The 25941-nt window shown below is 48.1% G+C and overlaps 1 protein-coding gene across 1 annotated transcript in view; it reads left to right on the top strand.

Annotated features, from left to right (window-relative positions):
- CFAP43 (cilia and flagella associated protein 43) overlaps positions 1 to 25941 on the top strand; it is a 1012780-nt gene that overhangs the window by 522095 nt on the left and 464744 nt on the right. Inside the window, exons 17-18 of the mRNA XM_069611745.1 lie at positions 6658 to 6823; positions 7669 to 7782. Coding sequence (XP_069467846.1) covers positions 6658 to 6823; positions 7669 to 7782 — 280 coding nt within the window. The remainder of the gene's footprint in view (positions 1 to 6657; positions 6824 to 7668; positions 7783 to 25941) is intronic.

The following is a 25941-nucleotide window of genomic DNA, read 5'->3' as shown; positions in this document are numbered from 1 at the left end:
TAATTGTCACTGCAGCGGTCATGAATGCTTTGCTTCTCCGGAATTCGTTATGCTGTCTGATTTCTTAGTACAAGCCCTATTTTAGCTAGGTGATGTGTTCACTGACCTAAGGGGAATCCACAGGGAACGGTAAATTGTCTTCCTCCATACCCTTGTCTATTATCTATTGGGGAGGGTCTAGTGCATTATTCTTGTTCACTTGTTGGCCCTCACTGCAGGCACGCCTAGGCGGAGAGTCTCTCTTTTCTGATTTTCCTTCACCTGGTTTCCCTTGAGTCTCCTTCCCTTGCCTAATCGTATCGGGCATACCAGCTTCTCTTGTTTCTTAGTAGTTCCTCTTTAGGGGCCATTTGTGTTTAATGTCTCTCTCCCAGTTTTATCCTTCATTTCTCGATTGTTTTCGGCCTACTTTTCCTTTTTCCAGTACTTAGCCTGTTACGAGTTGTGCGGATGCTGTTCAGTCGGTTTCATTGTGTTCGGACCTGAAGAGCCAGGTTTTAAGAGGTTTTCTGAGTTTTTTATGGTCCTCCATAGTTTGTATTTCCCTGGGAAGGTAGTTCCATAGTTTCACGGCTAAGCAGGAAAATGCTGATCCACCCAGTTTTTTTCTTCATGTATTGTTTGGGTTCTGGCCGGATGTCGTCGTAGGATCTCAGGGTCTGGTTGTATGTAAGTGCCTATTAATGAATAGGGAGTTTGAAATCAGTTAAGCAAAAGTATTATCAAAAAACAAACTTTTGTTTTTTGATGCTGAGACCTGAATGCAAACTGGAGGGTCATAGGGTGGACTCTTGGCTTGGCTAACTCAGTCTTTAATACTTTTGGCTTTGACAAAGTTAGTTCCTCTGAGGATACTTACAACATTACTTCAAGTGCGTCAGTACAGATTTGGTGAAAATCCACGCCCTTTATTTTTGCAATTCTTTTTAAATCCCTGCCCCCAAATTCTTAGGATGGAAATGTATTGCATGCAGCAGTGCTTCTAGCTGCTACTGAATATTTTGTTTTAATGCACTTAATTTTAAATTCTGACTTTGTGGATTATGTGGCAAAAGTTGTCCAACAATAGTTATCAGAGATGTCCACCTTTCCACCCCCTTTGATTGTGCCCATGCAAAAGCTTTTTCGCTGCATTAAGGGGAAGTACACTAATGTAAGTGTATTTATAGAGCGCGCGTTAACCCCAGTGGGGCATCCTGGCCTTGATAACAGTTGATTATCTCTACCCGACTCAATGGCACTCACTTCATTGACCTCAGAAGGATGAAGGGCTGAGTGGACCTCACTGAGTCGAACCTGCGACTTTGAAGTCAAATACAGATGCTGGTAAAGGAAGCATTAGTCGATTGAGCTGCATGCCTTGGTGATAGAGTTTTACCTTCACCCCTTGATAGGAGTTGAAATTTAGATTAAGAAATGTATGCATTTGATCTCATGGTAAGGCAGTGATGATTATGTGCGGTACTTCGATTCACTATTCAATGCACTAACTCCACCAGGTCCATAATCAGGCAGACAATAAATACAGGTGGTATTTAAAATACTGCCTGTTTTTACTGTTACCACCAGCCTCAAAATGTACGGTTAAGAAGTTAGGAGCGTTATCTTTTATTACAGCACACAGGTCTGAGTAATGATGAGTACTGTAGAGCTATTCCTGAAGTTAAACAGATCTCAGAAATGTCATACACAGCATAAAAGTATGTGGTTTGCACAGCGGTCAGAAATGCCTTAGCAGAGCTATCCACCCAGCAACACAGGTCTCCCATTAGACTTATCTTACATCACCTTTCCCTGAACACTTCTGGCCTGTGAAAGAACTAACATACACTTATATACACTTATATACATGAATATCACATGAATGTTGTATCTTGTAAAAAGAAATGCTTCCTTCTCTCCATCCCTATGTTTTACCTTAGTACAATTCATTGTGTGCAGACAGATTTTACAATGTGGCATTGTTGGGTTTATCGATGTGACATGTCCCTCTGCTGCCCACCTCAGATTTAGAGAGCTGCAAGAGCACTAGTTCTCTCCCATACCAGTCACATGGCTGACTTGGCATTCTGCCTTTCCGAGGACTTTCGAAGTTACTTCCCATGTTTGACCCTCCTTTTCCAGCACTATGCAATCCCAGGTGAAGACCTTAATCACCATTTCAAGGCTATGCCTAATTTCTCCCTTGAAAAAAGGAATCAGTTTCATAAGGACATAAGCCGCAACCACCATGCAGGAACCTTCCTCACAACTGTTCAAGAAACACTAGAAGAGTACCTGTCGAGTCAAATCTGCACTTATCAACCCTACCTTCAGAACTCCCGATCACAGGCACGCTCCTCTCGCATCTATAACTACCGCTCACTCAAAGCCTTAGTATCCTTCAAGGGAATCAGCAGCAGTCAAACCAAGAACACTCTTGAATGCCTCAATATCCTGTCAAAATACTCATCCTGCTATCACAACCCCTCTGCCTCTTCCCCTTTTCACTCCCCTGACTCTGAACCTCCCTCATTCTCACACAAAAACACTTGTAAGGAAAAACATTTCTTGTAATCTTATTTGTTTAAATACAGTAAATGTGTAAACTACCGTAAACCTTAGACAGAAGAACACCCTTTCCCTGTGCAGGGTGCCTGTCCCTAGGAGGGAGGTGATGAGCAGCCTATCTAATTATTATGTGATCTTATGGATCTAGAAAATGTTTGACTTACTCTAAATTACTACAGATTTGAAGCAATTGAATTCTAAATAGCAAGTTTAAGAAATATCTACCGGAACCAGGCTGAAATATTCTTTAATTTCTTTCCCTGGGTTGGTTGTGGTTATCACCACCATATTTCAAGCCGATCCCATAGGATACAGAAAAATCAGAGGTCCTGAAGAAGATGACATACGCAAGAACGCAAACCAGTCGACCACTAGATTGGACGATATTCCAAAAAAAGACATGGGATACAAAAAACGAACTGTGTTGTAGTGGAGAACAGCCTCCCATCTTCTCCTCTTTTTTAACCCCTTTTTGGGTCCACTGAAATCTACAAACCATTGGACATTAGTTACAACTGTTCTTTAGCTAGGATCATACCTATTTCAATCCCTCTAACCAACCAGAGCCTTCATTGGCTGTACTCTGATGAACATCTTTTAGTTGATGAAAACAATTTTCTGTATGTATTGAATTGACCCAATGTGATTCACTGTATTAGGGATCTTTCATGTATCGATCTGCCCACACTCCACTGACACACTTCTTGTGAATGTGATTAAAAGTTGAAAAGGGGCCCCCTGAGCCTCAGGGAAATACATCCTCACAGAAATGTCAATGGAATGTGAGTAGACAGGGCTTAGTCCCATTTTGTAGTTCGTTCCAACAATCTTGAAGCTTTCTAGAAATAAAAAAGAAAAATCATATTAGTATACATTTTAGACACAGGGATAGCTCTCTCTTCTCTATCCCTATTAGATAGGCTGCTCATCACCTCCCTCCTAGGGACAGGCACCCTGCACAGGGAAAGGGTGTTCTTCTGTCTAGGGTTTACTGTAGTTTACACATTTACTGTATTTAAACAATTAGATTACAAGAAATGTGTTTCCTTACCAGTGTTTCTGTGTGATATAAAAGATACCTTAAACTAACACTTTAGGTAATTTGTTAACCCCATTCAGACTCCCTGATTGTTGAGTGCCTCCCTCATTCTCAGCATCTGCAATTCCTGGCCTAACCTAGTATGAATCAATCCATTAAACGCTATGTCCATTTTCAGCAAAATAGTACGTATTGCCCACCTGGTCTGCAACAACATAATCACTATCACCGAAACGTGGGTCTTTGACCATACCATCAGACTCCTAGATGTACTTTCCCCAGACAACTCTTCCTGCATCTATCAAAATCGAATAGGAAAAAGATGAAATGGAGTTGCCATCATTTCCTCAGCCTGTGCCTTCCAAACACTTTGTCTCCTTTGAACATATCACAGCCAGATGGCCTCATTAACTCAATGACCCTCAAACTCAAACCCACCTCCTCGCCCCATGTTAGTCTTAACCTACCTCTCATCTGCCTTTGAGCTATCATGTGTCACTCGCCCCCACCCTGCCTCTGTCCCTCACTTTCTACTACCTCTACTCTAGCACTTCATTCATCATGGGCAAATCCTTACCACCAGACGCCGTACCGCCTACCTGCAGTTAAAAATGTGCAATATTAGTTGTCCTTAATCTGTGAATCTACACTCATGTATTGCCCCGTGGTGACTGTTCCATTTACTCCCGTACCCACAACCCGGTCAGAATGTCACTGGAACCTGCCCATTGTAAGAAGCTCACTGCTTCCTGTTAAATCTGATTTCTTATCTATGGTACATTCTTTTGCGATCAAAAGAGCATTGTTCCTCCCCATATAAATAAATAAAATAAACAAATGTTATTGATTTCATTTACAGATGCCCCCCAAAGTAAGGCATCCTTTACCTCTGTCCTATGGTGCCACCCAGAAGAAATATCTTTGCTCCCCAAAAACATCATCTTTTTAGGCAACTTCAAAATCTGTGCAATACCCCACACTGCTCCAAAGTCCTCAAATGCATCAATAACCTGATCTTCCTTTTTCACCCTTGTGATCCCACCCACATTTGAGGTCACTCCCTGGACCTAGTCTTCTCACTTGGTCTCAAGATTACCAGCTCTCCTGGAAATCAGGGAATATCTCCTCAAAGAATGATACTCAAATCAAGTAGTTCTACTCTTCCTCCTCAAACTATTTGTAGCTTTCAGCATTGTTGAACATCACATCTTCCTCTCATGCATGAAGGACTGGTTCAAATTCATAGGAAAAACACTCTTCTGGCTTAAACCCTTTCTCACATGCAGATCTCAACAAACCAAACTAGGACAATACCTATGTCCTCACTGTTCCCTCGACTGTGGCATTCTTGGGGCTCGTCATCCCCCACCCCTTCGATGCCTAAGCGACACCACGTGTCATTCCTTTTCTTAAGAAAACCTGCACTTAACCCTACTGTCTCTGCCAACTTCTGCCCCATTTCTCTCCATCCCTTCTTTATGAAACTTCTTGAGTCCTTGATCTCTCCTCTTCTTAGCTCCTTCATGGAGACTTCGAATTTTCTTGACTCCTTTCAGTCAGGTTTTTGCCCAGGCTGGGGCACGGAAAGTGTCTTGGTCTCGGTGATGGACGATTTGGCCTGTCCGGTTGATCAGGGGGGAATTGGGAGCACTGATTTTATTAAATCTATCAGCTGCTTTTGATACGGTCGACCACTCTCTCATGTTGCACCGCCTTGGCATGTCTGAACTTTCTAGCCTAGTATTATTTTGGTTTGCCTCCTTTCTGGCTGTTAAGTGTCCATCTCTTTCTCTCCATCTTTTCCGCTCATCGTTTCACTCTTTGTCCTGTGGGGTCCCCTAGGATTATGCCTTGTCTCCCATGTTGTTTAATATCTACATGCATCCGCTTGTTCATGTCATCCATTCCAACAGCCTTTGATTTTACTCCTATGCCGACGACACTCAGATCATTGTCCGGCTTGATCTTTCTCAATCTGAGGTGTCAACTCGTTTCAGGGAGTGTCTGATGGAGATGGGTTGTTGGATGAGTGACAATTGGCCCAAGTTAAATGCAGACAATAGGGAATTTGGAGTAGTCTTGGGTTGCGCCAGGCAGCACAGAACGCCATCAGATTCTCAATAGTCTGTTTATTATGTATGTTAAACCACATGTCCTGTATCTTAATGCCTTTTGTTAGTATTTTGAATGCCCTTTAGTTAACATGTGTTTCGGCTGTTGGGCCTTTCTCAAAACAGGGCTATTTTAGAATTATGTAACACTAATTTCCAATTCTAATCATACATGAACATAGAACATCATTTTAAATAATAGACCGAGAATCTGGGGTTGGCGAAAGTTAGTATTTGTAGGGAAAGAGCGAGAACAGAGTACATATTTCTTTAGTCGTATGTTATTACTTTTCATGTTTACAACATCATCTTTCTAGTTTTCTTTTTCAAGTAATACCCTTGTTTTGCCTATTAGTTGTGGAGGAAGTTTATCTTCTTCCCTCATATTGTTCTGTGAGTTCAATATTCCACATATGCAATTAGTCTTACATTATACTCACCAGTCTTGTTCTTCATTCAAGTTGGTGATGTATTCTATAAACAATGCCTCTGCGACTACGTCTTGCCATCCCTGCTCCTACGCTTGGTAACGCATGAAAACAACTATGTTCACTTTGTGGTTCCCCTCAAAACCATTATTTTTCTCATGTCTTCTAAAATCACCTCGTCTCTTTTCTGACTGCCACCTCTTGGATCAAAAGCTCTAAAGAAATCCTAGGCTTGCTTGGGCTTTCTGCAAGAACTCAAGATAAAATAAATGAACATACTAGTTATGAGCAATCTAAGAGACAGTAGGTGAACCAGAGTGGGTATGGTAGAACGTGAACAGTCATATGAGCCGTAGAATAGAATGAATGCCCCTGCCACTTAAATACGACTGGGAAAAGTGTTCAGCAAAAGGGCAAAACATATACTACACTTAACAAAAGAGATTTCAATAAAAGGTATTACACACCTAATTTCCATGCCCATCCAAATTCAAGTTCTGAAACAACTTCTTACAATAATCTGTTTCAGGATTTCAGGACATCCAAATATGGACGGATCAGATGAACATGGTAAAAAACTCTTTTTAAGTTTGGCGAGTACGGTTTTGTCAGAAAACGATTTTTTAAAGAAAATGCCCCTGTGGACCTCAGATTCCGATTCTAATCTGCAGCTGAACGCAGAAGAAGAGACACAGGTATTTTGCATTCAACTTTTGGATATTTTAAGCAATCATTTAAGTAGGTGCAGCATTTTGCACATATTTTAATTAGACGGTCCCATGGTCCAGTTTCATTTTAATTTACAATGTGTGTATGATTTATATTTTTGCATGGAATTGTTGCTTTGTAGATGGGAATAGAATATTATAATCCAATATCCTTCTTATAGCCACTGCTGCACACACATGGGGCCTGATTCTCAAAGATTTGTTATGGAGAGCATTGATAGATGCCGGTGAACATCTTAGATTTGCCCCTGCTGCCTTATACCTGAATAGAAATGCTAAAACTGGAGCAAAGCATGGGATGCATAGCATGAGTATAACAAAGATGCTCCAGGCAGCTCTGGATTTTCTCCAGTTTTAGGCTTTGTGAATCCGGTTAAAGGGATCATGCAAAAATCTGAAATTCTCAAGGGCATCTCTTAATTTGCTCCATTGACAATTTCTGAGGATTAGTATGATGATGTATATTTATATAGAGAGAGATGTATTCATATGATTGTGCATACCTTGTAGACGAGAGGCACTCTGAACTGTTACTCACCAAACTGGCTTACAAGTGACCCATAGCCCTTAATCTTGATAAATACTGCAACAGTGAAATCATCATTCTGACCTTAGAGTAGTGTCCTTCAGATCAGATGTGAGATTGCAGGTAAAAGCACCAAGTCATGCAAGTTGTTGCAATACAGGCCTCTAAAATATAGTGTAATTCTGATGAATGAGTATAGGATTTCTGGGCAAGCAAAATGTGTGTATTCCATTTTTTTCAAACTGTTTGATTTATTGTTTTATTGCATTCTTCACCCATGTTTTAGGAGATTGCTAGAAAACGTTCAAGTCTGGAAGTGACTGAACAAGATGAGAATTTCATCGACTTGGCCTCCATGCCTGCAGTGGAACTGACCTGGCTAGACTATAAACTCCAAGAGGTGTGTACCTATATCACCAGATGAGTAAGGAAGCAAATTTAGAGAGTAATCTGTAAATGGATAAGGGAAAAAGTGTATTTACCAATCCTTTTTTTAAAACTTTCTGTTGGTGTTCAAGGCCGTATTGAAGGCAAGATGCTGCAATCGAGTGTGTGCCAACGATCTCACTGATTACAAAAAGTATAAACCCTGCTAATGATCAACATACTTTTCTATTTCACTAACTCTAGAGACAATATCTCTTGAAACTAGTTGGTTTCTTCAGTACTACAGACCTATTCTCTTATGAAACAGTTGCAAGTTTCCATCATCTCATATTTTTACCGGTCACTCTTATATATTTTTATTTTATTGGGACTACTTATTTTCAAAGTTTAGACTGGCTTATGTGAAGAGCCAGGAATGAGACTCGTACAGAAGGGAGTTATGGCTTTGGTCAAAGACTTTTATTAAAGAAAAAAGGGGTGGGGAAATGCCTCTCTGTCCCTGCTCTCGAGGGGTTTCCCTGCCTAAAACCAAAACTAAGGGTCTGTCAAGGTCAGAATGTCTAAAGCAAAACTGTCCTGTGCGCATAGTTCCCTCACACTCTAACAAAATAAACTCTAAGGTGAAAAAGTTAATGTCTTTGGCCAAGAGTGCTTTATAAATATTATTCAAAAAGGAAAATGTATAGCTCCAAAACAAAAGTTCTAGAAGGATAGAGTTCCTTGTTCCAGAGGGTGGTTCCCTTCCCCTGGATTTCTCTTCCATCTGCTGTAGGTTCAGAGATATCAGTTTGATGAGTGTCTCCTGATCCACAACACAAATGGTACACAAAGCATCTTGGCTCTTTATCTTGTTAGGATGCCTGGTGTACTCTCCTGCCAGGTTTTCACTCCGCTTCTTTTTGGGTTCACACAGCCTTTGGCTACTCCTGATATAACCTTCTCAGGACCCCTTTGGGTGATGTATTTCATATACAGTGTTCAGTTTATCCTTGCCTGGTGTTTTCCCTACCAGGACTTTCACACATGAACACTCTTGTAATTGCCTGTTATACTCTCCTGCCAGGGCTTTCTTAAATGAACAAACTTGCAATCTTCAGTTTTTCCTTGTCTGGTATACTCTCTTGCCAGGGCTTTCTTGATCAAAAACACTTGTAACTTGAATTTCCCTGCTGCACTTTCCTTCCAGGACTTTTCTCGTGTGAATTCTGCACACACTTCCATACTTGATATGCTTTTATGTTTGCTTTTTCTAATCCTGTATCTGCCTGGTACACTATCCTAACAGGGTTGTTCTTATAGGTATGTCATATACACTTGCTCACTGACCTCTTCTCTTTCAAGTACTTTATTTGCTTCTTCAATAGTTATCTGCATGCAGCATGGCTGCCAATATGCCCCAGTGTCCCAGCTTCCCTTTTGGGGACTCGCCAGCTTTTGCTGTCATACTACACCTTTCCCGCAGCAAGCCGGTGGTGGTCATTTGGTGTCTTTTCTCGTCTTGCTGCCTTCGTTCCTTGGCTTCTCTACCTCTCGCAGTTCCTGCTGGGTTCTTCTGCTTTCCGTCAGGCTCTGATGAGGTATGCACCCCCGCCCAACACCTGCGAATACCCAGGAGCCCTGCACTGGCTTCTGGATTTCCCGCAGCATGTTCCCTCTCACAGTCAGCTTTTCTCTTCTGTCTCCTTGAGCCGGAGGGCTCATGGCAGTCTCTGCAGCCCCACAGTCTCTCGGTCCATCCTGAGAGCCTGAGAGAAGCAGCTTTCTCCCTGAGGCAGGGTGCCCCAGTCAGCTGTAGCTGCTGTTTAAATCTCTGGCTACAGGTGTGCGCTCACGACAACTAGAGCGCAGCCTGCACTCTTGGTCTTTTCTGCTCTGTATTATTCGGCTCATCTTCGTCCCAGTGTTCCTGTGGTTATGGGAATGGTAGTCCATTTGTGAGGTTTTACATGTAAAGTCTGAAATATTCCTGGTAAGTGTTCTTTGTGTTCTCAAAAGGTAAGTCAGCTCTGAATGACTCGTAGGAAGAGCCTGAGAAGAAGTTTTCCTGAGCCTTAGGGAGTAAGTCAGATTTTGATGGCTTAAATACAGATCTTGTTAGAAGGTCTTCAGTACCCTTCAAAAGTGGATGAGGGGAGGTGGAACAATATGCTGTTAAGGCATTGGGTATGGGTGGGACGTCCTCAAGAGAAAATGGGGGGATACCATGTCTCGTCCGATGGTGCCATGATATTCTCCCAGAGGCTGTCTCCTCCCTTGTGATCCCCCCTCATATAGCAGCCCCAGGGTAAGGATCAGGTAGCAGCTGCCCTAACCACATGGGGAGGGGTCACCACCGGGAAAGAAGTGATGACACCATTGGATTCCTCACACTTAATTCTTGACCTGCAAGTTAATTTATTTCTTAGACACCAGTCTTTCCTTTTTTACATAATGAGCTTTTCAACCTTTTCTTACTGTGAGGGAGAATGTTCAGTTTCTGTGAGACCCACCTCCCCCCAGCACTTTTGTTGGACTTTCTTGATTTTAATCTCCTGAGTGAGGTGCCCATTTTACCACTTACTCATTCTTTTTCTCTGACTGGGATTTTTATTTGTACTGTTTTTTAGGGAGTCTGGTAAGCTCCCTATGTTTAATACAGGCATCTGCGTTTTGCTCTGTGACACCCAGCACCCCCTATGTGCAGTGTCACCGAGGAGCAGGGCCATCTTAAGCACTGCCGGGCCTGGGGCACAGCCATCTTTTGGCACCCCTCTACCAAACCAAAAGTATTGAAAGATCTGAATATTTGGTAGTGCCCACCTCATCGCAATCACTAACCATACCCATAGCTTGATATGGTGCCTATGAGCGATTAAAATTTGTCAACATCAGAATAGGTTTAGTCCCAGCAGCATGCCATACAATTTCCTGACCTGTGCTATTTATGTTTGGTTTACAATGGAACCTGACTTCTCTAGCTTAGGCAACCTTGTGGGGCACACCACCAAGGTGGGGGCCCGTGGCAAGTGCCCCTTCTCCAGCATTGGATCTTTCATGGATTCACATGCTTAGAATATTCCCCGTCGTCAGGCTGGGAATCCCCGGTACATTATATAGACCCTTTCCCGTAGGAAAACTTTTTCGACGCTTATGCGTCCTATCCACCTCGTTTTGTATCATGCGTGCCCGTACCGTCAGGACGTCATGATATAAATACAGGCCCCGCCCCCGCGCTCCCTCAGATTTCAACCGTCTTTCAAAGTAGTGGGATCCTCGTGTTTACTACTAGTGAAAACTAGGTTGTTTTTTCTGTTTCGCTTCGGCGAAGTTCAAATTCTGGAGAATTATGTCTGGAAAAGCGTTATTTCGCCCGTGTGCAACATGTGGCCTCAAAAAAGTTTATGAAGGAGACGGCCACATGGACTGTATCTACTGTCTCCACCCGCACCACACGGCGGATACATGTGAGATATGCCAGGGTTTCTCCCAAAAAACCCTTAAGGACCGTAAAAGAAGGCTGGTCGACTGGCTTAATGACGGAGCGGGTGCCTACCCGGCTTCGGAAGTTGGCTCCACGGCCTCCAGGAGCAAGTCGGAGCCTCCATCGAAAAAGGTACGGCCAGCGGAAATTCGCACTGAGGACAAGCATAAGAGGAAACATGCTGGATCTTCCTCATCACATAAAAAGCCCTCCTCCTCATCATCTAAGACGGAGAGGCTAGCGCTGTCAAAATCCTCCTCAGGGGACCGTCCCAGGTCTTCCATGAGTCGAGATGCTTCAGCCGGGAAGTCGGCATCGAAATCGACGACGAAGTCTAAGGGCTCGACGACGACGACGTGCTCGTCGACCTCGGTGTCATTGACGATGCCTATTACCGTTCAGGCAGCAGCGGTTGGGATTCCTTCGTCGACGGAGACTCAGTCTATGGCTTGGCTGCCAGAGGTCTATGACCCGATCCCCCCTGAGGTCTTACTGCAGCCAGACACGGCCTGCTCGGCGGAAGGAGAAGGTGACACGGTTCTGCAGCCATCGGATTTAGGCTTACGGCCTTCCACGTCGACGACGACGAGTGCGAGTGGGGGTATGGTACCTATATCATCAACGTTATTGAACCCCCAGGCAGTTTTGTCTCTGGATGTGCTTAATACTCTTCAGAAGCTCCTGCAACGGCTGGATACGCAGATCCCTCAACCTGGGACTTCGTCGTCACCGTTTTCCGTACCTCCTGTCGACGAGCAAACCTGTGCGGCTCGCTCGACGACTAAAAACCCATCGACTCCTCAGGCAGTAAAAGATCGTCCTCGAGCACAGGAGGAGGGTGAGCTGTCGGAGTCCGACTCTATACTGGGTGACTCGGGGTCAGACATCTCCCTGTCACCGTTGAGGGACCCAACATGGAATTCGGATGTAGAGTTAGAGTCTACGAGGAGCCAGACACAGCCATCTCCCCCGGATGATGTGGGAGCCTTCCATGCAATGATGGGAAAAGCTTGTTCCGAGTTCGGCTTGATTCCTGAGGAGCAGAAGAAAGACTGTTTCCTTTTTGACCACATGGGTCAAAGGAGAAAATCGGTATTTGCCATCCCAATCCTGGACCACGTGTGGCAAGAAGGTCTCAAGATGATGCGCCATCCGTTCTCGGAGCCAGCCATAAAGGGACGGATCGAGAAAAAGTTTAAAGCTCCGGAGTCCACTCCAAAATGTCTAACATCACAGCCTCTGTCTGACTCGGTTGTGTCGGCGGCAGCGGCTAGGAAGGCCAGGGTGCAGCAAAAATGTTCAACGCCACCGGAAAGCGAGGCTAGGAGGCAGGACGCCTTTGGAAAAAAGGTGCTCTCGGTCGGAGCGACGACAGTAAGAGCAGCCAATTCCTTAGCGATCGTGTCACGATATGATAGAGAAATGTGGCACAAACTAGCCCCTATCCTAGAACACCTGCCAGACGAACACCGGAAAGCAGCTATGTTACTGGTGCGGGATGGCGAAGAGGCCTCGAACCACGCTATTAATATCGCAGTTGACCTAGCAGAGTCTGGCTTCAAACAAATCAACTATGGAGTAGTGCTTCGTCGACAAGCGTGGCTCAAATGTACTACTTTCCGTCCTGAAGTCCAGTACAAAGTCCTTGACATGCCATGCGAAGGGGAACACCTGTTTGGCGAAAAGGTTGATGAAGCGTTGAAAGGGATGAAAGAAGACACGGATACTGCTAGGTCCCTCGGCGCCCTTCAAATGGGTAGAAACTGTCGCTCTTTTCGCCCCTTCAGGGGTGCTTCTGGAAACTCCCGCTTTGGAGCCACGAGGGACCGTGGATTTAACAGGCCCTCGTACTCTTCACAAGGGTTCAGACGAGCGTCCCAGTCGGCACGTAGAAGCAGGGACTATCAAGCCTCCAGGCGGCGAGGCTCGGGTCCGTTGTCAACGAAGAACAAGCAAACCAGCAACCAATGACGGCCTTCGGAACGTCCTGGGGGGTCGAGTCTCTCATCACTTCGACCGATGGAAATGCATCACCACAGATCGATGGGTTCTAGACACGATTCGCATGGGTCATGCGCTACAATTCAAAGACAAGCCTCTGCGTCTTCCTCCTTTATTCTCGACACAGCCCCACCTCCGAATCCTACGACAAGAGGCAGCGCTTATGTTGCGAAAAGGGGCGGTAGAGAGAGTTCCTGTGGCACAGGAAGGACAAGGAGTTTATTCCAGGTTCTTCGTTGTCAAGAAGCCAAACGGCAAATGGAGGCCCATTCTCGACCTGAGGGTACTCAACAAGTGGCTAAAGAGCCTAAAATTCAAAATGCTAAAGCTCCAAGAGGTTATCAGGTCGGTGCAACCCATGGATTATCTATCATCACTAGACCTTCAAGATGCTTATTTTCACATCCCAATACGCCCACGACACAGGAGATATTTAAGGTTCGTCGTCGGGAGAAAGCATTTTCAGTTCAAGGTCCTCCCGTTCGGGCTCAAGTCCTCCCCCAGGACGTTCACCAAGTGCTTGGCCCCTATAGCGGCCCATTTAAGAAAGGATGGTCACCATGTCTATCCATATCTAGACGACTGGCTGGTCAGAGGTTCGTCCAAGGAACAAACACGAGACAGTCTAAGGGCCACAATGTCCCTCTTACAGGAACTGGGCTTCGCAATAAACTTCAACAAGTCCTCCGTAGAGCCTTCGAGGACCTTGGTCTTTCTAGGAGCGGAGTTTCATACACACACAAGCCTGGTGAGACCATCCAGCGAAAGAATTCAGAAACTTCAAAGCAAGGCGTCGGAATGGAGAGGCGGTACCAAGGTTTCAGTGCGCAAGTACATGTCCCTGCTAGGGACCATGTCGTCCTGCATTCCGTTGATAAACAACTGCCGTCTGTTTATGAGACCTTGCCAGGAATTTCTAGCGGACCGTTGGGCGCAGAGCCGAGGTCGCTGGTCCGACAGACTGGTCGTCGACGAACAACTAGTTCAAGCACTCTGCTGGTGGAGAGTGTCTACTCATCTAACAAAAGGAATGCCTCTACTGGAACCAGAGTTCCAAAAGACGGTGGTGACGGATGCATCGCTAAGCGGATGGGGTGCTCATCTGGATACGTTACAGGTACAAGGCCAGTGGTCGTTGCAGGAGTCCTCCCTGCATATCAACCTGCTAGAACTGAGAGCAGTGCGATGGGCTCTGAAATCTTTTCTTCCTCAACTGAGGAACTCGGTGGTGCGTGTCATGACGGACAACACCACTACGATGTTCTACTTGAGGAAACGAGGAGGGACACGTTCCAGGTCCCTATCGACGGAGGCACAGAAAATCTGGCATTGGGCCCTGCAACACAACATGCAAATCTTAGCGTTCCACCTGCCAGGCGTGAAAAATGTGGAAGCCGATGCCCTCAGCAGAGAAATGAACGAAGTTCACGAATGGGTGCTGAACGACCAACAACTACATGTATTCAAGAAATGGGGACATCCTTCCATAGACCTGTTTGCGACGAAGAACAACAGGAAATGCCATCAGTACGCAAGCAGATGGCCTCAGCAGGGCTCACTGGGGGATGCGTTCTCCTTCCCATGGACGAACAAATTCCTGTACGCATTCCCTCCATTTCTCCTTGTCCGGAGGACGTTGCAATGGATCCTCAGGTACCCATGTCGGGTAATTCTGGTGGCCTCGTACTGGGCCAGACAGGTGTGGTTTTCAGACCTGCTACACTTAGCGGTGGCGGAACCGATGAGATTCCAGAAGACCCCCGACCTTCTGTCTCGACAGGAGGGTGTCGTTTGGCATCACGACCCGGACAGCCTCAAGTTGACGGCCTGGCTCCTGACTTCGCCGAATTTGGTCGGCTAACGATTCCAGAGGACTGTCGGCATATCCTACAAGCGGCAAGAGCACCTTCCACAAACGCCTCATACGCGTACAAATGGAGAAGTTTCTGTCAATGGTGCGAGGATCAACCAGGTTTGGCCCCGCAATCGATTAAGCCGGAACAGCTCCTTCCATACTTGTTGTTCTTAGCTCAAAAGGGCCTGTCAGTATCGTCAATAAAAGTACACCTGGCAGCCATTTCCAGGTTTACTCGTCAACGGCATTCGGCACCATTGTTCAGCGACCGCCTGATTAAGCACTTCCTTAAAGGCCTCTTTCGGAGTTTCCCTCCAGAGAAGAAATTTCCGCCGGAGTGGAGCCTCAATCTGGTCTTAACGTCTCTTATGAAGCCGCCTTTTGAGCCAATGTCATCATCATCTCTAAAGTTTTTGTCGTGGAAATTGGCCTTCCTGGTGGCCATCACTTCAGCCCGATGTATTTCAGAAGTTCAGGCTCTAATGGTAGACCCACCATACTTACGATTTTTCAAGAACAAGGTAGTCCTAGCCACTAACCCACAGTTCATACCAAAAGCTCCTTCGGTATTCCATAAGCACTCCTCTATTGTGTTGCCTACGTTTTTTCCGGAGCCATGCTCGGGAGCGGAGCGCATGTTACACACATTGGATGTAAAAAGGGCCCTCAAGTTTTATCTTCATCGTACGCAAACGTTCAGAGAAACGAGACAGCTGTTCGTGGCCTATGGTTTGGGTGCTAGAGGAAAAGCCATTTCAAAGCAAGGACTGTCAAGATGGGTGTCATCTACCATTTCGTACTGCCATTCCAGGGCAGGGAAACCTCTTCTACGACGGCCAAGAGCTCATTCAACTAGAGCAACGGCATCGTCGACGGCACTGTGGGCCGGAGTCCCTCTGGGGGACATCTGCATGGCGGCTACCTGGGCGGCGACACACACCTTTACCCGCCATTACTGCCTGTCGCAGCAACATGCCGAAGATACCCGGATGGGACAGGCGGTGCTCCGACACCTATTCCAATAAGGTAAGCCCCGGCTGAGGGGTTGCATCCTGTGAAATTTATGACTGTATGTGGTTCGTTTTCCTATGTTAACGATTTCTAATGTATACATGATCATAGGGAACGGGCTTTGCGAAGAAAGTATATGGGTTTGCATGCACGCCTCCTCTTTGGGGGTGGTACTGCTATGTAATCTATTCTAAGCATGTGAATCCATGAAAGATCCAATGCTGGAGAAGGGAATAGTTTCTTACTTGTAACTCCATTTCTCCAGCATTGGTATCTTTCATGGATTCACATGCGCCCGCCTGCCTCCCCTGAACATGCAAACCGGTTCCCCCACTACTTTGGGGGCCGAAATCTGAGGGAGCGCGGGGGCGGGGCCTGTATTTATATCATGACGTCCTGACGGTACGGGCACGCATAATACAAAACGAGGTGGATAGGACGCATAAGCGTTGAAAAAGTTTTCCTACGGGAAAGGGTCTATATAATGTACCGTGGATTCCCAGCCTGACGACGGGGAATATTCTAAGCATGTGAATCCATGAAAGATACCAATGCTGGAAAAATGGAGTTACAGGTAAGAAACTATTCCCTTTTGCCCTCCCATAAAGGCGTCTCTGCCGAGGAGTGCCTTGGACTTCTCTTAAATGTTTAAATACCTTTTCTTGTGTGACCTACAGTTTCCAAGAATAGTAAAGAATAGTAAGGTAACTTTTATCTTACTTACCTTTTCTTTTGTGGCTCCAGCACACACCACCTTATGTGTGGTGCTGGGGGTTACATTGTGACTCGTTCTCCCACTCCTGATGTAACTTTTTGGTACACTGACTAACTTAAATGGCTGGTGGCAGTGGTTACTTCTTACTGCCTTTTGTGCAGGTTACTAGCAGGATGATACCTCAGCTGCAATGCAACACCCATGGGTGACCATTTTCTCAAAATGGCCCCTGCCTTTTTTTTTCGCCATTTTCCATTTGTTAGTTCCTTCGGGTATTTTCTTCTATCCTTTAGAGTAGATTTGACTCCTTTGTGAGTTTTGCCTTTGGCGGGCTTCAGCCCTGAAGCCAGCCCAGGCTCCAGTATGTCTGCGAATGCAGGAAGTGAGGAAGGAGCCCAAAACTTCACTGTCCTTTGTCTGTAGGTATGCCTGGCTGAAGCAAGTTCCAACTGGGCAGCTAGCTCTCCTGCAGGACAGCCCCCCCGGTTATTGACAGCTCTATGAGTGTGAATGAATGGGTTCCTGCATAAAAGGCAGGGATTTTGGGACCACAGGCAGAGTCGACCAGTGACACATGGAATCTGAAGCAGAATACCAGCAGAGACGCCAGCAGCACCTTCCAGGACCGCAGAAGCACTGGTGAAGCCCTGCAGCTGTGCTGACCTCGTTTTCACATTGACAGGGAAGACCCACCAAGGATGAATTCCTCCCTTATGTCGTTGGGAGCAACTAGCCTCATTACCTTCTCCATTTTGGGCCATGCCCCGACTTGCTGTCACTTTCCTGGGCTGCAGAATCCCAATACCTGTGGTACCTGACCATTATTGAGTGCATCATCTTCCGAAGATCGAATATGGCTGAAACTTTGCAGGCACCCGTGTGGACCGCGGGAGGAAGAAGTTCTTCACCAAAGGTCCCCTCACCAGAGTTGAAGACTGAGTAATCTAAGAGAATCCAACCAGCAATATTAATTTCTTCTTGGTGCTGAGAAAAAGGCGGCAAAACCACAAAGAGCCACTGAATTGAGCAGAATCCATTGCTGCCGATGACTCCCGAGTGCTTCCGCAGAAGCCCACCAGAGGGCCCCCCTTTCGTCACCACGACCAAGGAGCAGGAATCCGGGTCTGCAACGCTGCCCCTAGAGGGAACTCCTCTGTACAGGCCTTACAGCCTGTCTGCTATCAGGCAGGCTCCTCTTGAACTTCTGTGTTTTTCCAAGAACCACTGACTGGCTAACTAACTTTTCCTCTGAAGATCTTCTTCAGAGCTGCAACTTTTCATTTAACTTTGGCTGAACTGGTTTCCCAACATTCCAACTTCTTGATCCTATTGGCTTTGGCAATACTGGTTCCTCCATAGGTTTTAGTTGTGAACACTTTTATTGCTACGGAACAGACTGCCTATATCCCTCTGGGAGACTATACTTGTTATTAGCAGTTGCTAAAGTGTGTTCTGTCTAACTCTGAAACTTTCCTTCCCATCTCAATTTTTCAAAGGCGATTACATGGCCACGGTAGTAGCCATGTAGTTATGGTTAAGTTGCTGTTTCCATAGGAAGAGCACTTTTTGGGCGGCTTATAACTTCGCTCTCCCTGGACGGATCCTCACCAAACTTTGCAAAAAAAGTATTTGGGTCACTCTGAATTTTTTTGCAAAGTTTGGTGAGGATTCGTCCAGGGGGGGAAAAGTTATAGGGGGGTCCCAAAACTTTTTTTTTTCCCATAGACATAATGGGAAAAAACTTTGCTCACGCCTACAGCCCAAACCGCTGGACGGATTTACACCAAATTAGCAGCAAGAGCGGCGGCTTGGTCCCGAAAGCGTGCTTTGCTTTATTTGGTGTAAATCCGTCCAGTAGATTTTTAAAAAATGACAAAAATGGAAGTGAAAAAAATTAGTGATATCTGTGTTCGCTTCGCTGACACACTTCCCTGTTCGCTCCGCGGACAGGACGGTGATTGGGCAAGCAGCTTGTGTGATGTCCGCGGACATCTGACGTGCTCTCTCATTGGATGCGTGAAAGCGTGCAGTGCGTCTGGCTTCAGAGACGCCCGCCATCTTTGTTCCTCGCATGAGAGGCTTTGTATCCCGCCTGCACAGTAAGTCCCCCACCCCCGCTCATGCCCGTGTCTGTCTCCTGTTCCTCCCACCCCCCGCTCATGTCCGTGTGTCTTTCTCCCTCCTGCCCACCGCCGGCTCATGTCTGTGTGTCTTTCTCCCTCCCTCCCGCCCACCCCCGCTCATGTCCATGTGTCTTTCTCCCTCCCGCCCACCCCCGCTCATTCCCCGCTCGTGCCCCGCTCGTCTCTCCCAACCGCCCACCCCCGCTCTTGCCCCGTGTGTCTCTCCCACCCGCTGCTCATGTCTGTGTGTTTCTCCCCACCCGCCGCCCGCTCATGTCCGTGTGTCTCTCCCCACCCGCCGCCCACCCCCCGCTCATGTCCGTATGTCTCACCACCTGCCGCCCACCCCCCGCTCATGTCCGTGTGTCTCTCACCACCCGCCGCCCACCCCCCGCTCATGCCCCGTGTGTCGCTCCCCCCCCGCCGACCCCCGCTCATGTCCGTGTGTCTCTCCACACCCGCCGCCCACCCCCCGCTCTTGCCCCGTGTCTCTTTCCCCCTCCCGCCCACCCCCGTTCTTGCCCCATGTCTTTCCCCCTCCCACCCACCCCCGCTCTTACCCCGTGTCTCTTTCCCCCTCCCGCCCACCCCCGCACTTGCCCCGTGTCTCTTACCCTCTCCCGCCCACCCCCGCTATTGCCCCGTGTCTCTTTCCCCCTCCCACCCCCGCTCTTGCCCCGTGTCTCTTTCCCCCTCCCACCCACCCCCGCTCTTGCCCTGTGTCTCTTTCCCCCTCCCGCCCACCCCCGCTCTTGCCCCGTGTCTCTTTCCCCCTCCCGCCCACCCCCGCTCTTGCCCCGTGTCTCTTTCCCCCTCCCGCCCACCCCCGCTCTTGCCCCGTGTCTCTTTCCCCCTCCCGCCCACCCCCGCTCTTGCCCCGTGTCTCTTTCCCCCTCCCGGCCACCCCCGCTCTTGCCCCGTGTCGCTTTCCCCCTCCCGCCACCCCCGCTCTTGCCCCGTGTCGCTTTCCCCCTCCCGCCCACCCCCGCTCTTGCCCCGTGTCTCTTTCCCCCTCCCGCCCACCCCCGCTCTTGCCCCGTGTCTCTTTCCCCCTCCCGCCCACCCCCGCTCTTGCCCCGTGTCTCTTTCCCCCTCCCGCCCACCCCCGCTCTTGCCCCCTCCCGCCCACCCCCGCTCTTGCCCCGTGTCTCTTTCCCCCTCCCGCCCACCCCCGCTCTTGCCCCGTGTCTCTTTCCCCGCTCCCGCCCACCCCCGCTCTTGCCCCATGTCTCTTTCCCCCTCCCGCCCACCCCCGCTCTTGCCCCGGGTCTCTTCCCCCTCCCGCCCACCCCCGCTCTTGCCCCGGGTCTCTTCCCCCTCCCGCCCACCCCCGCTCTTGCCCCGGGTCTCTTCCCCCTCCCGCCCACCCCCGCTCTTGCCCCGGGTCTCTTCCCCCTCCCGCCCACCCCCGCTCTTGCCCCGTGTCTCTTCCCCCTCCCGCCCACCCACGCTCTTGCCCCGTGTCTCTTTCCCCCTCCCGCCCACCCCCGCTCTTGCCCCGTGTCTCTTTCCCCCTCCCGCCCACCCCCGCTCTTGCCCCGTGTCTCTTTCCCCCTCCCGCCCACCCCCGCTCTTGCCCCGTGTCTCTTTCCCCCTCCCGCCCACCCCCGCTCATGTCCCGTGTGTCTCTCTCCCTCCCCCCAACCCCGCTCATGCCCCGTGTGTCTCTCTCCCCTTCCCCCACCCCCCGCTCATGCCCCATGTCTGTCTTCTGTTCCCCCGCTCATGCCCCGTGTCTGTCTCCTGTTCTCTCCACACCCCGCTCATGCCCCATGTCTGTCTCCTGTTCTCTCCACACCCCGCTCATGCCCCATGTCTGTCTTGTTACCCCCACCCCCGCTCATGCCCCGTGTCTCTCATGTTGCCCCCCACCCCTCCCGCCCCGTGTCTGTCTCCTGTTCCCCCCACACGCTCATGCCCCGTGTCTCTCTCTTGTTGCCCCCCACACCCCCGCTCATGCCCCGTGTCTTTTTCCTGTTCCTCTCACCCCCCACTCATGCCCCGTGTCTGTCTCCTGTTGCCCCCCACCGCCCCGCTCATGCCCCGTGTCTGTTCTCCCCACCCCCGTTCATGCCCGTGTCTGTTGTTCCCCCCACCCCCCGCCGCTCATGCCCCGTGTCTGTCTCCTGTTCCCCCCACCCCTCGCTCATGCCCCGTGTCTGTCTCCTGTTGCCCCCCACCCCCCGCTCATGCCCTGTGTCTGTCTCCTGTTGCCCCCCACCCCACGCTCATGCCCCTTGTCTGTCTCCTGTTCCCCCCACCCACTCATGTCCCGTGTCTCTCTCCTGTTGCCCCCACCCCCCGCTCATGCCCCGTGTCTGTCTCCTGTACCCCCCACCCCACTCTAATTCCCTGTGTCTCTTTCCTCTTGCCCCCGACTCCCCCGCTTATGCCCCGTGTCTGTCTTCTGTTTCCCCCACCCCCCCGCTCATGCCCCGTGTCTGTCTCCTGTTGCCCCCCGCTCATGCCCCGTATCTGTCTCCTGTTGCCCCCCACCCCCCGCTCATTCCCTGTGTCTGTCTCCTGTTCTCCCCACCCCCGCTCATGCCCCGTATCTGTCTCCTGTTCTCCCCACCCCCCGCTCATGCCCCGTGTCTCTCTCCTGTTGGCCCCACCCCCTGCTCATGCCCCGTGTCTGTCTCCTGTTGCCCCCACCCCCCGCTCATACCCCGTGTCTCCCTTGTGTTCCCACCACCCCCCGCTCATGCCCCGTGTTTCCCTCGTGTTACCCCCCACCCCCCGCTCATGCTCCGTGTCTCCCTCGTGTTCCCCCCGCTCATGCCCCGTGTCTCTCTCCTTTCCTCCCCACCCCCGCTCATGTCCCGTATGTGCCCTGTACCCCCCCGCTCATGCCGTGTCTCCCTCGTGTTCCTCCCCACCCCCTGCTCATACCCCGTGTCTCCATCATGTTCCTCCCCACCCGCTGCTCATGCCCCGTGTCTCTCTCGTGTTCCCCCCACCACCGCTCATGCCCTGTGTTTCCTTCCTTTTCCCCCCACCCCCTGCTCATGCCCCGTTTGTACCCTGTTCCCTCTCACCCCCGCTCATGCCCATGTGTCTCCCCTGTGCCCCCCCAACCCCGCTCATGCGCCGTTGTGTTCTTTATACACCCCACCTTCCCTTTCCATGGTGGCCATCTTGGTAAAAGATTTTCCTTCCTACATCGAGACGCCGCAGGCATCCCGGCGTAGGAAGGAAAATCTTTTTGTTTTTTTTACCACCCGGCATTCCCACTTTGAGGACATAAGATGTTAGTGGTCTTCATCTATTGAAAAGGATGTTATGGTCACGTTGTACTAATAAAAACCTTTAAAATGTAGTTAAAAAAAATGTTACAGGGACGTTATGGTTAAGTTGCACTAATAAAAACCTATGAAATTCAATGAAAAAACTTTGTTAAAGGGACGTCATGGTTAAGTTGCGCTACTAAAAACCTATGAAATTCAGTGAAAAAAACTTTTTGTGATGTCATCTTTGATGTCCTGGGTGTTAGTCTTAGCAGTGCACGGTGGTGGCGTGAGTTATGGTTGCTTAGCTTACCATAACTGGCGAATTTCAAGGGTTTTTCGGTTTTACTTGGAACCATAACGTTCCTTTGACAAAGTTTTTTCACTGAATTTCATAGGTTTTTAGTAGCGCAACTTTACCATAACGTCCCTTTAACAAAGTTTTTTCACTGAATATATATATATATATATATATATATAAGTGCTGATACTGACCTCAATTGTCGTCACTCTGTGTGCTGCATATGTAAAGCATATAAAAAGTTACTCACCTGCCTTATTGTTCCTTGTATAAATTAATTACATTTCACATTTAATGTTATTGTTAGTTTCTGCATGTTAGATTTGCTTGTGTCCCTTGTGTAAATGTAAATAAATATATGTTAATATACCTTTAATATTTACTTGGGTATTTTTGTAGACTGATTTCTTTGTACTGCTCTACAGCTCACATAACTCCCTCCTAAGATAAGCCTGGCTGCTAAGCCACTCTACCCACTTGTGTAGTGCAGGCCTATATTAAGAGTTGGGTCGCTAATACCAAGACATAAGTCTTATGAAGTGCCACACCATTTGGACCTTCGAAAAACATACCTAACACTGGCGGTCGGTGGTGGGATTGGTGTAGAGTGGATTACGTTGACTATTGGTTATTCTTGTGTCCACGAAAACCATCCACAAGGCTAGCTCCACTAGAAAAAATTAACTTGCAACATCTAGAAATGGATAATGTTAATGGACAAGCCCTTAACTTACAGTAGAACAACTGAAAGAATTGTGTAAACCAAGAGGCCTGATTTGTAAGGGAAGAACAAATGAGTTAATACAAAGATTGTTAAATCACAAACACCCTGGGAGTAGGCCCATAATCCCTACTCCCAACATTGACGTGGAAGAGAATTCTGAGGATGAAAGTCTAGAGCTCAGTTCTAACTTGCCAAATGGATCAGAAGATGGAGAGGGTCCTCCAGGGCCTGACAAGCCCCCAGCCCCCTCTGTAGCCTTCCCCTGTACCTCAGTTACCTCCTGCCATGACCAGTTGGGTCACAATATAAGCCCAGATTATCTATCACTTGAACAAATGAAAATTTAGCTTGAATTCAGAAAACGGACTATTCAGGCTGAGGACAAAAAAAGAAGGGAAAGGCAACAAGAATATGAGATGTAGAAAGTGTCCCTTGACTCTGCTTCCTTTTCAGGGTCTTCTCAGTCTGATGGTCCCAAGAAACCTCGTCAACCAAGAGAGGTGGTGAGTGTGTATGATCCAAAGCTTCAAGTGTTGGTTGGTTGAGTACATTTGAGTTGAATTGTAGTTTGCAAGATATTAGCGGGATTGATTTAGTTCCATGGGTTATGGTTAGGCTCCCCCAGAACTGTGATGCTGTCATGGAGTTGAATGCTGAAGACAGAAAAGACTATGAAATAGTCAAACAGCGTCTTATAACCAGGTTTGGGAAGACTCCTTCCCAATACCTAAAACGGTTCAGAGACTACAAGAAAAAAGATGGTAACCCCTGGGCTACCTGTGTGTGTGAAGGTCTGAAGAACAGATGGCTGAGTAAAGGTTACAAGGTGAGATCTTTTGAAGGAATAAGAAATGTGACTCAAAAGAAAGAAATTGATCCCAAGAGACTAGCTGCTGACTTATGGGTGGCCACAAGGTCCACTCATAAGGTCTCTGGGGGGGCAACTCATAAAAAGGAAGAAGGGAAAAGGCACAAGAAAGAAGGTAAAGAATATTCCAATCCTCCACCATCCAAAGAGATACCATAAGGGTACATTCCAAGGGAAACCATACCGGTCTATTGAAACCTCTGGAGCCAAGCCAGAGGGAGGTTATCAAAAACCCCATTCCAGAAAACCTTTGTAAATGTGTGGTTTGTGGGTCTGTTGACCATGTGAAAGGGGATCCCAGATGCAAGGGTAAACTTTCAGGGGTTCAATCTGTCTCCTTAGCCTTCGTCCCTGAGGGAGAAGCTCCAATGACAGGTGCTCACTTTCACCTACTAGCTGAAGAACCCATTGGAGTTCAAGCTAGTGTTTCTTTAGTGTCCTTGGGTCGGTGGGAAAAGCAAAATATTGATGTTTATAATACAATCCCTGACAACACCAAAGAGTATTACAAGGAAAGTGTATTTGTAGATGGTCAAGAGACTCCTCCATTAGAGACATTGGACAGCATTAAAGTGGTCGATGAACTTTTATTCAAACCTGAGGATGTAGCTAAGGCACCCAAAGATTCCACTAAGCTTGCTGGAGGCCCTAGAAAAATGGTGCCCATTTTGCCAGCCTTCATTCAGTGTAACAACATGACTGTATGAATTCCTGTTAGTGTGCAATCGGAAGTACCTGGGAGAGTTCAGTTGGGTAATGATTTGAAAACCTTAGGAGTTGTCTCCAGTACCCACAGGCCTCCCAGTAAAAAGAAGCAGGAGCTGACAAGATTGGCCAGAGAGGCAACCTTTGAGAGACTCTCAGTTTGAGATAAAGGAGCAATCCAATATCTATAAGCAACAGGCAGGCCAACCTTCCCCTTCTCAGAAGAAGAAAGAGAACAAGGAGAGATCCAGAGTCTCAGGAAAGAAAAAAGGGCCTCAAGCTCAAATCTGCTCTGCAGAAATGGACTTCCCCCAAAAGGCAAGTCCCAGGTCACCCCAGTGACCACACCTCCAGCTGAGGCTGATTTGGTGATTGAAAAGACTCCTGATGACCAGCTATCAGTTATGCAGAACTGGAGGAGATCCTTTCCTGCTTGGAGGACCTGGTTCCTAGAAGCCATCCTCAGCTGCAGACTTTACTTGCAGAATTTGGACCCTCTAGGGCAGATTTCAGCAGAGGACAAAGACAGTGTCCCTCTCTAGAAGGTCTGCATCAGCAGACCACTTCCCAGCTGGAAGGGCAAGAGCCAGGGAAGCATAGACTCTACTCGGAGGATTGACTTCTCTACAGTGAGCCTACTGAGTCTACGCCAGGGGACTTCAGGAGACTGTTAGTACCCCAGGAGGCAAGACCAAGGTTTCTACAACTAGCACATGAAATCCTTCTGGCTGGTCACTTGAGTTCCAAGAATACCAAAAAGAGACTCTTTTGTACTTTTACTGGGCCAAGATGGGTGCAGATGTTGACAAACATTGCAGAAGCTGCCACACTTGCCAGCTCTCTGACAAAAGTAGTACCAAGAATGTAGCACCTTTAGTGCCTCTCCCAGTGGTGTGAGTTCCTTTTGAGAGGGTGGGGATTGACATTGTTGGTCCCCTAGACCCTCCAACCTTCTCAGGCAACCGATTTATATTGGTTGTAGTAGACCATGCTACTAGATATCCTGAGGCCATACCTATGAGGACTGTTACTGCTCAGGCAGTGGCTAAGGCCCAACTTGGTATTTTTACCAGGGTAGTTTTTTCTAAGGAAATAATCTGTGACAGCAGGTCACATTTTATGTTCCACTACATACAGGCTATATGGAAAAACTGCGGAACTTTGAGCCTGAGGTGTGAGCCA

Source organism: Ambystoma mexicanum, chromosome 8 (assembly GCF_040938575.1).
Source record: "Ambystoma mexicanum isolate Mex_15411 chromosome 8, UKY_AmexF1_1, whole genome shotgun sequence".
Taxonomy (NCBI): Eukaryota; Metazoa; Chordata; class Amphibia; order Caudata; family Ambystomatidae; genus Ambystoma; species Ambystoma mexicanum.
The sequence above is the reverse complement of the archived record's forward strand: the minus strand, read 5'-3'. Positions and strand labels throughout refer to the sequence as shown.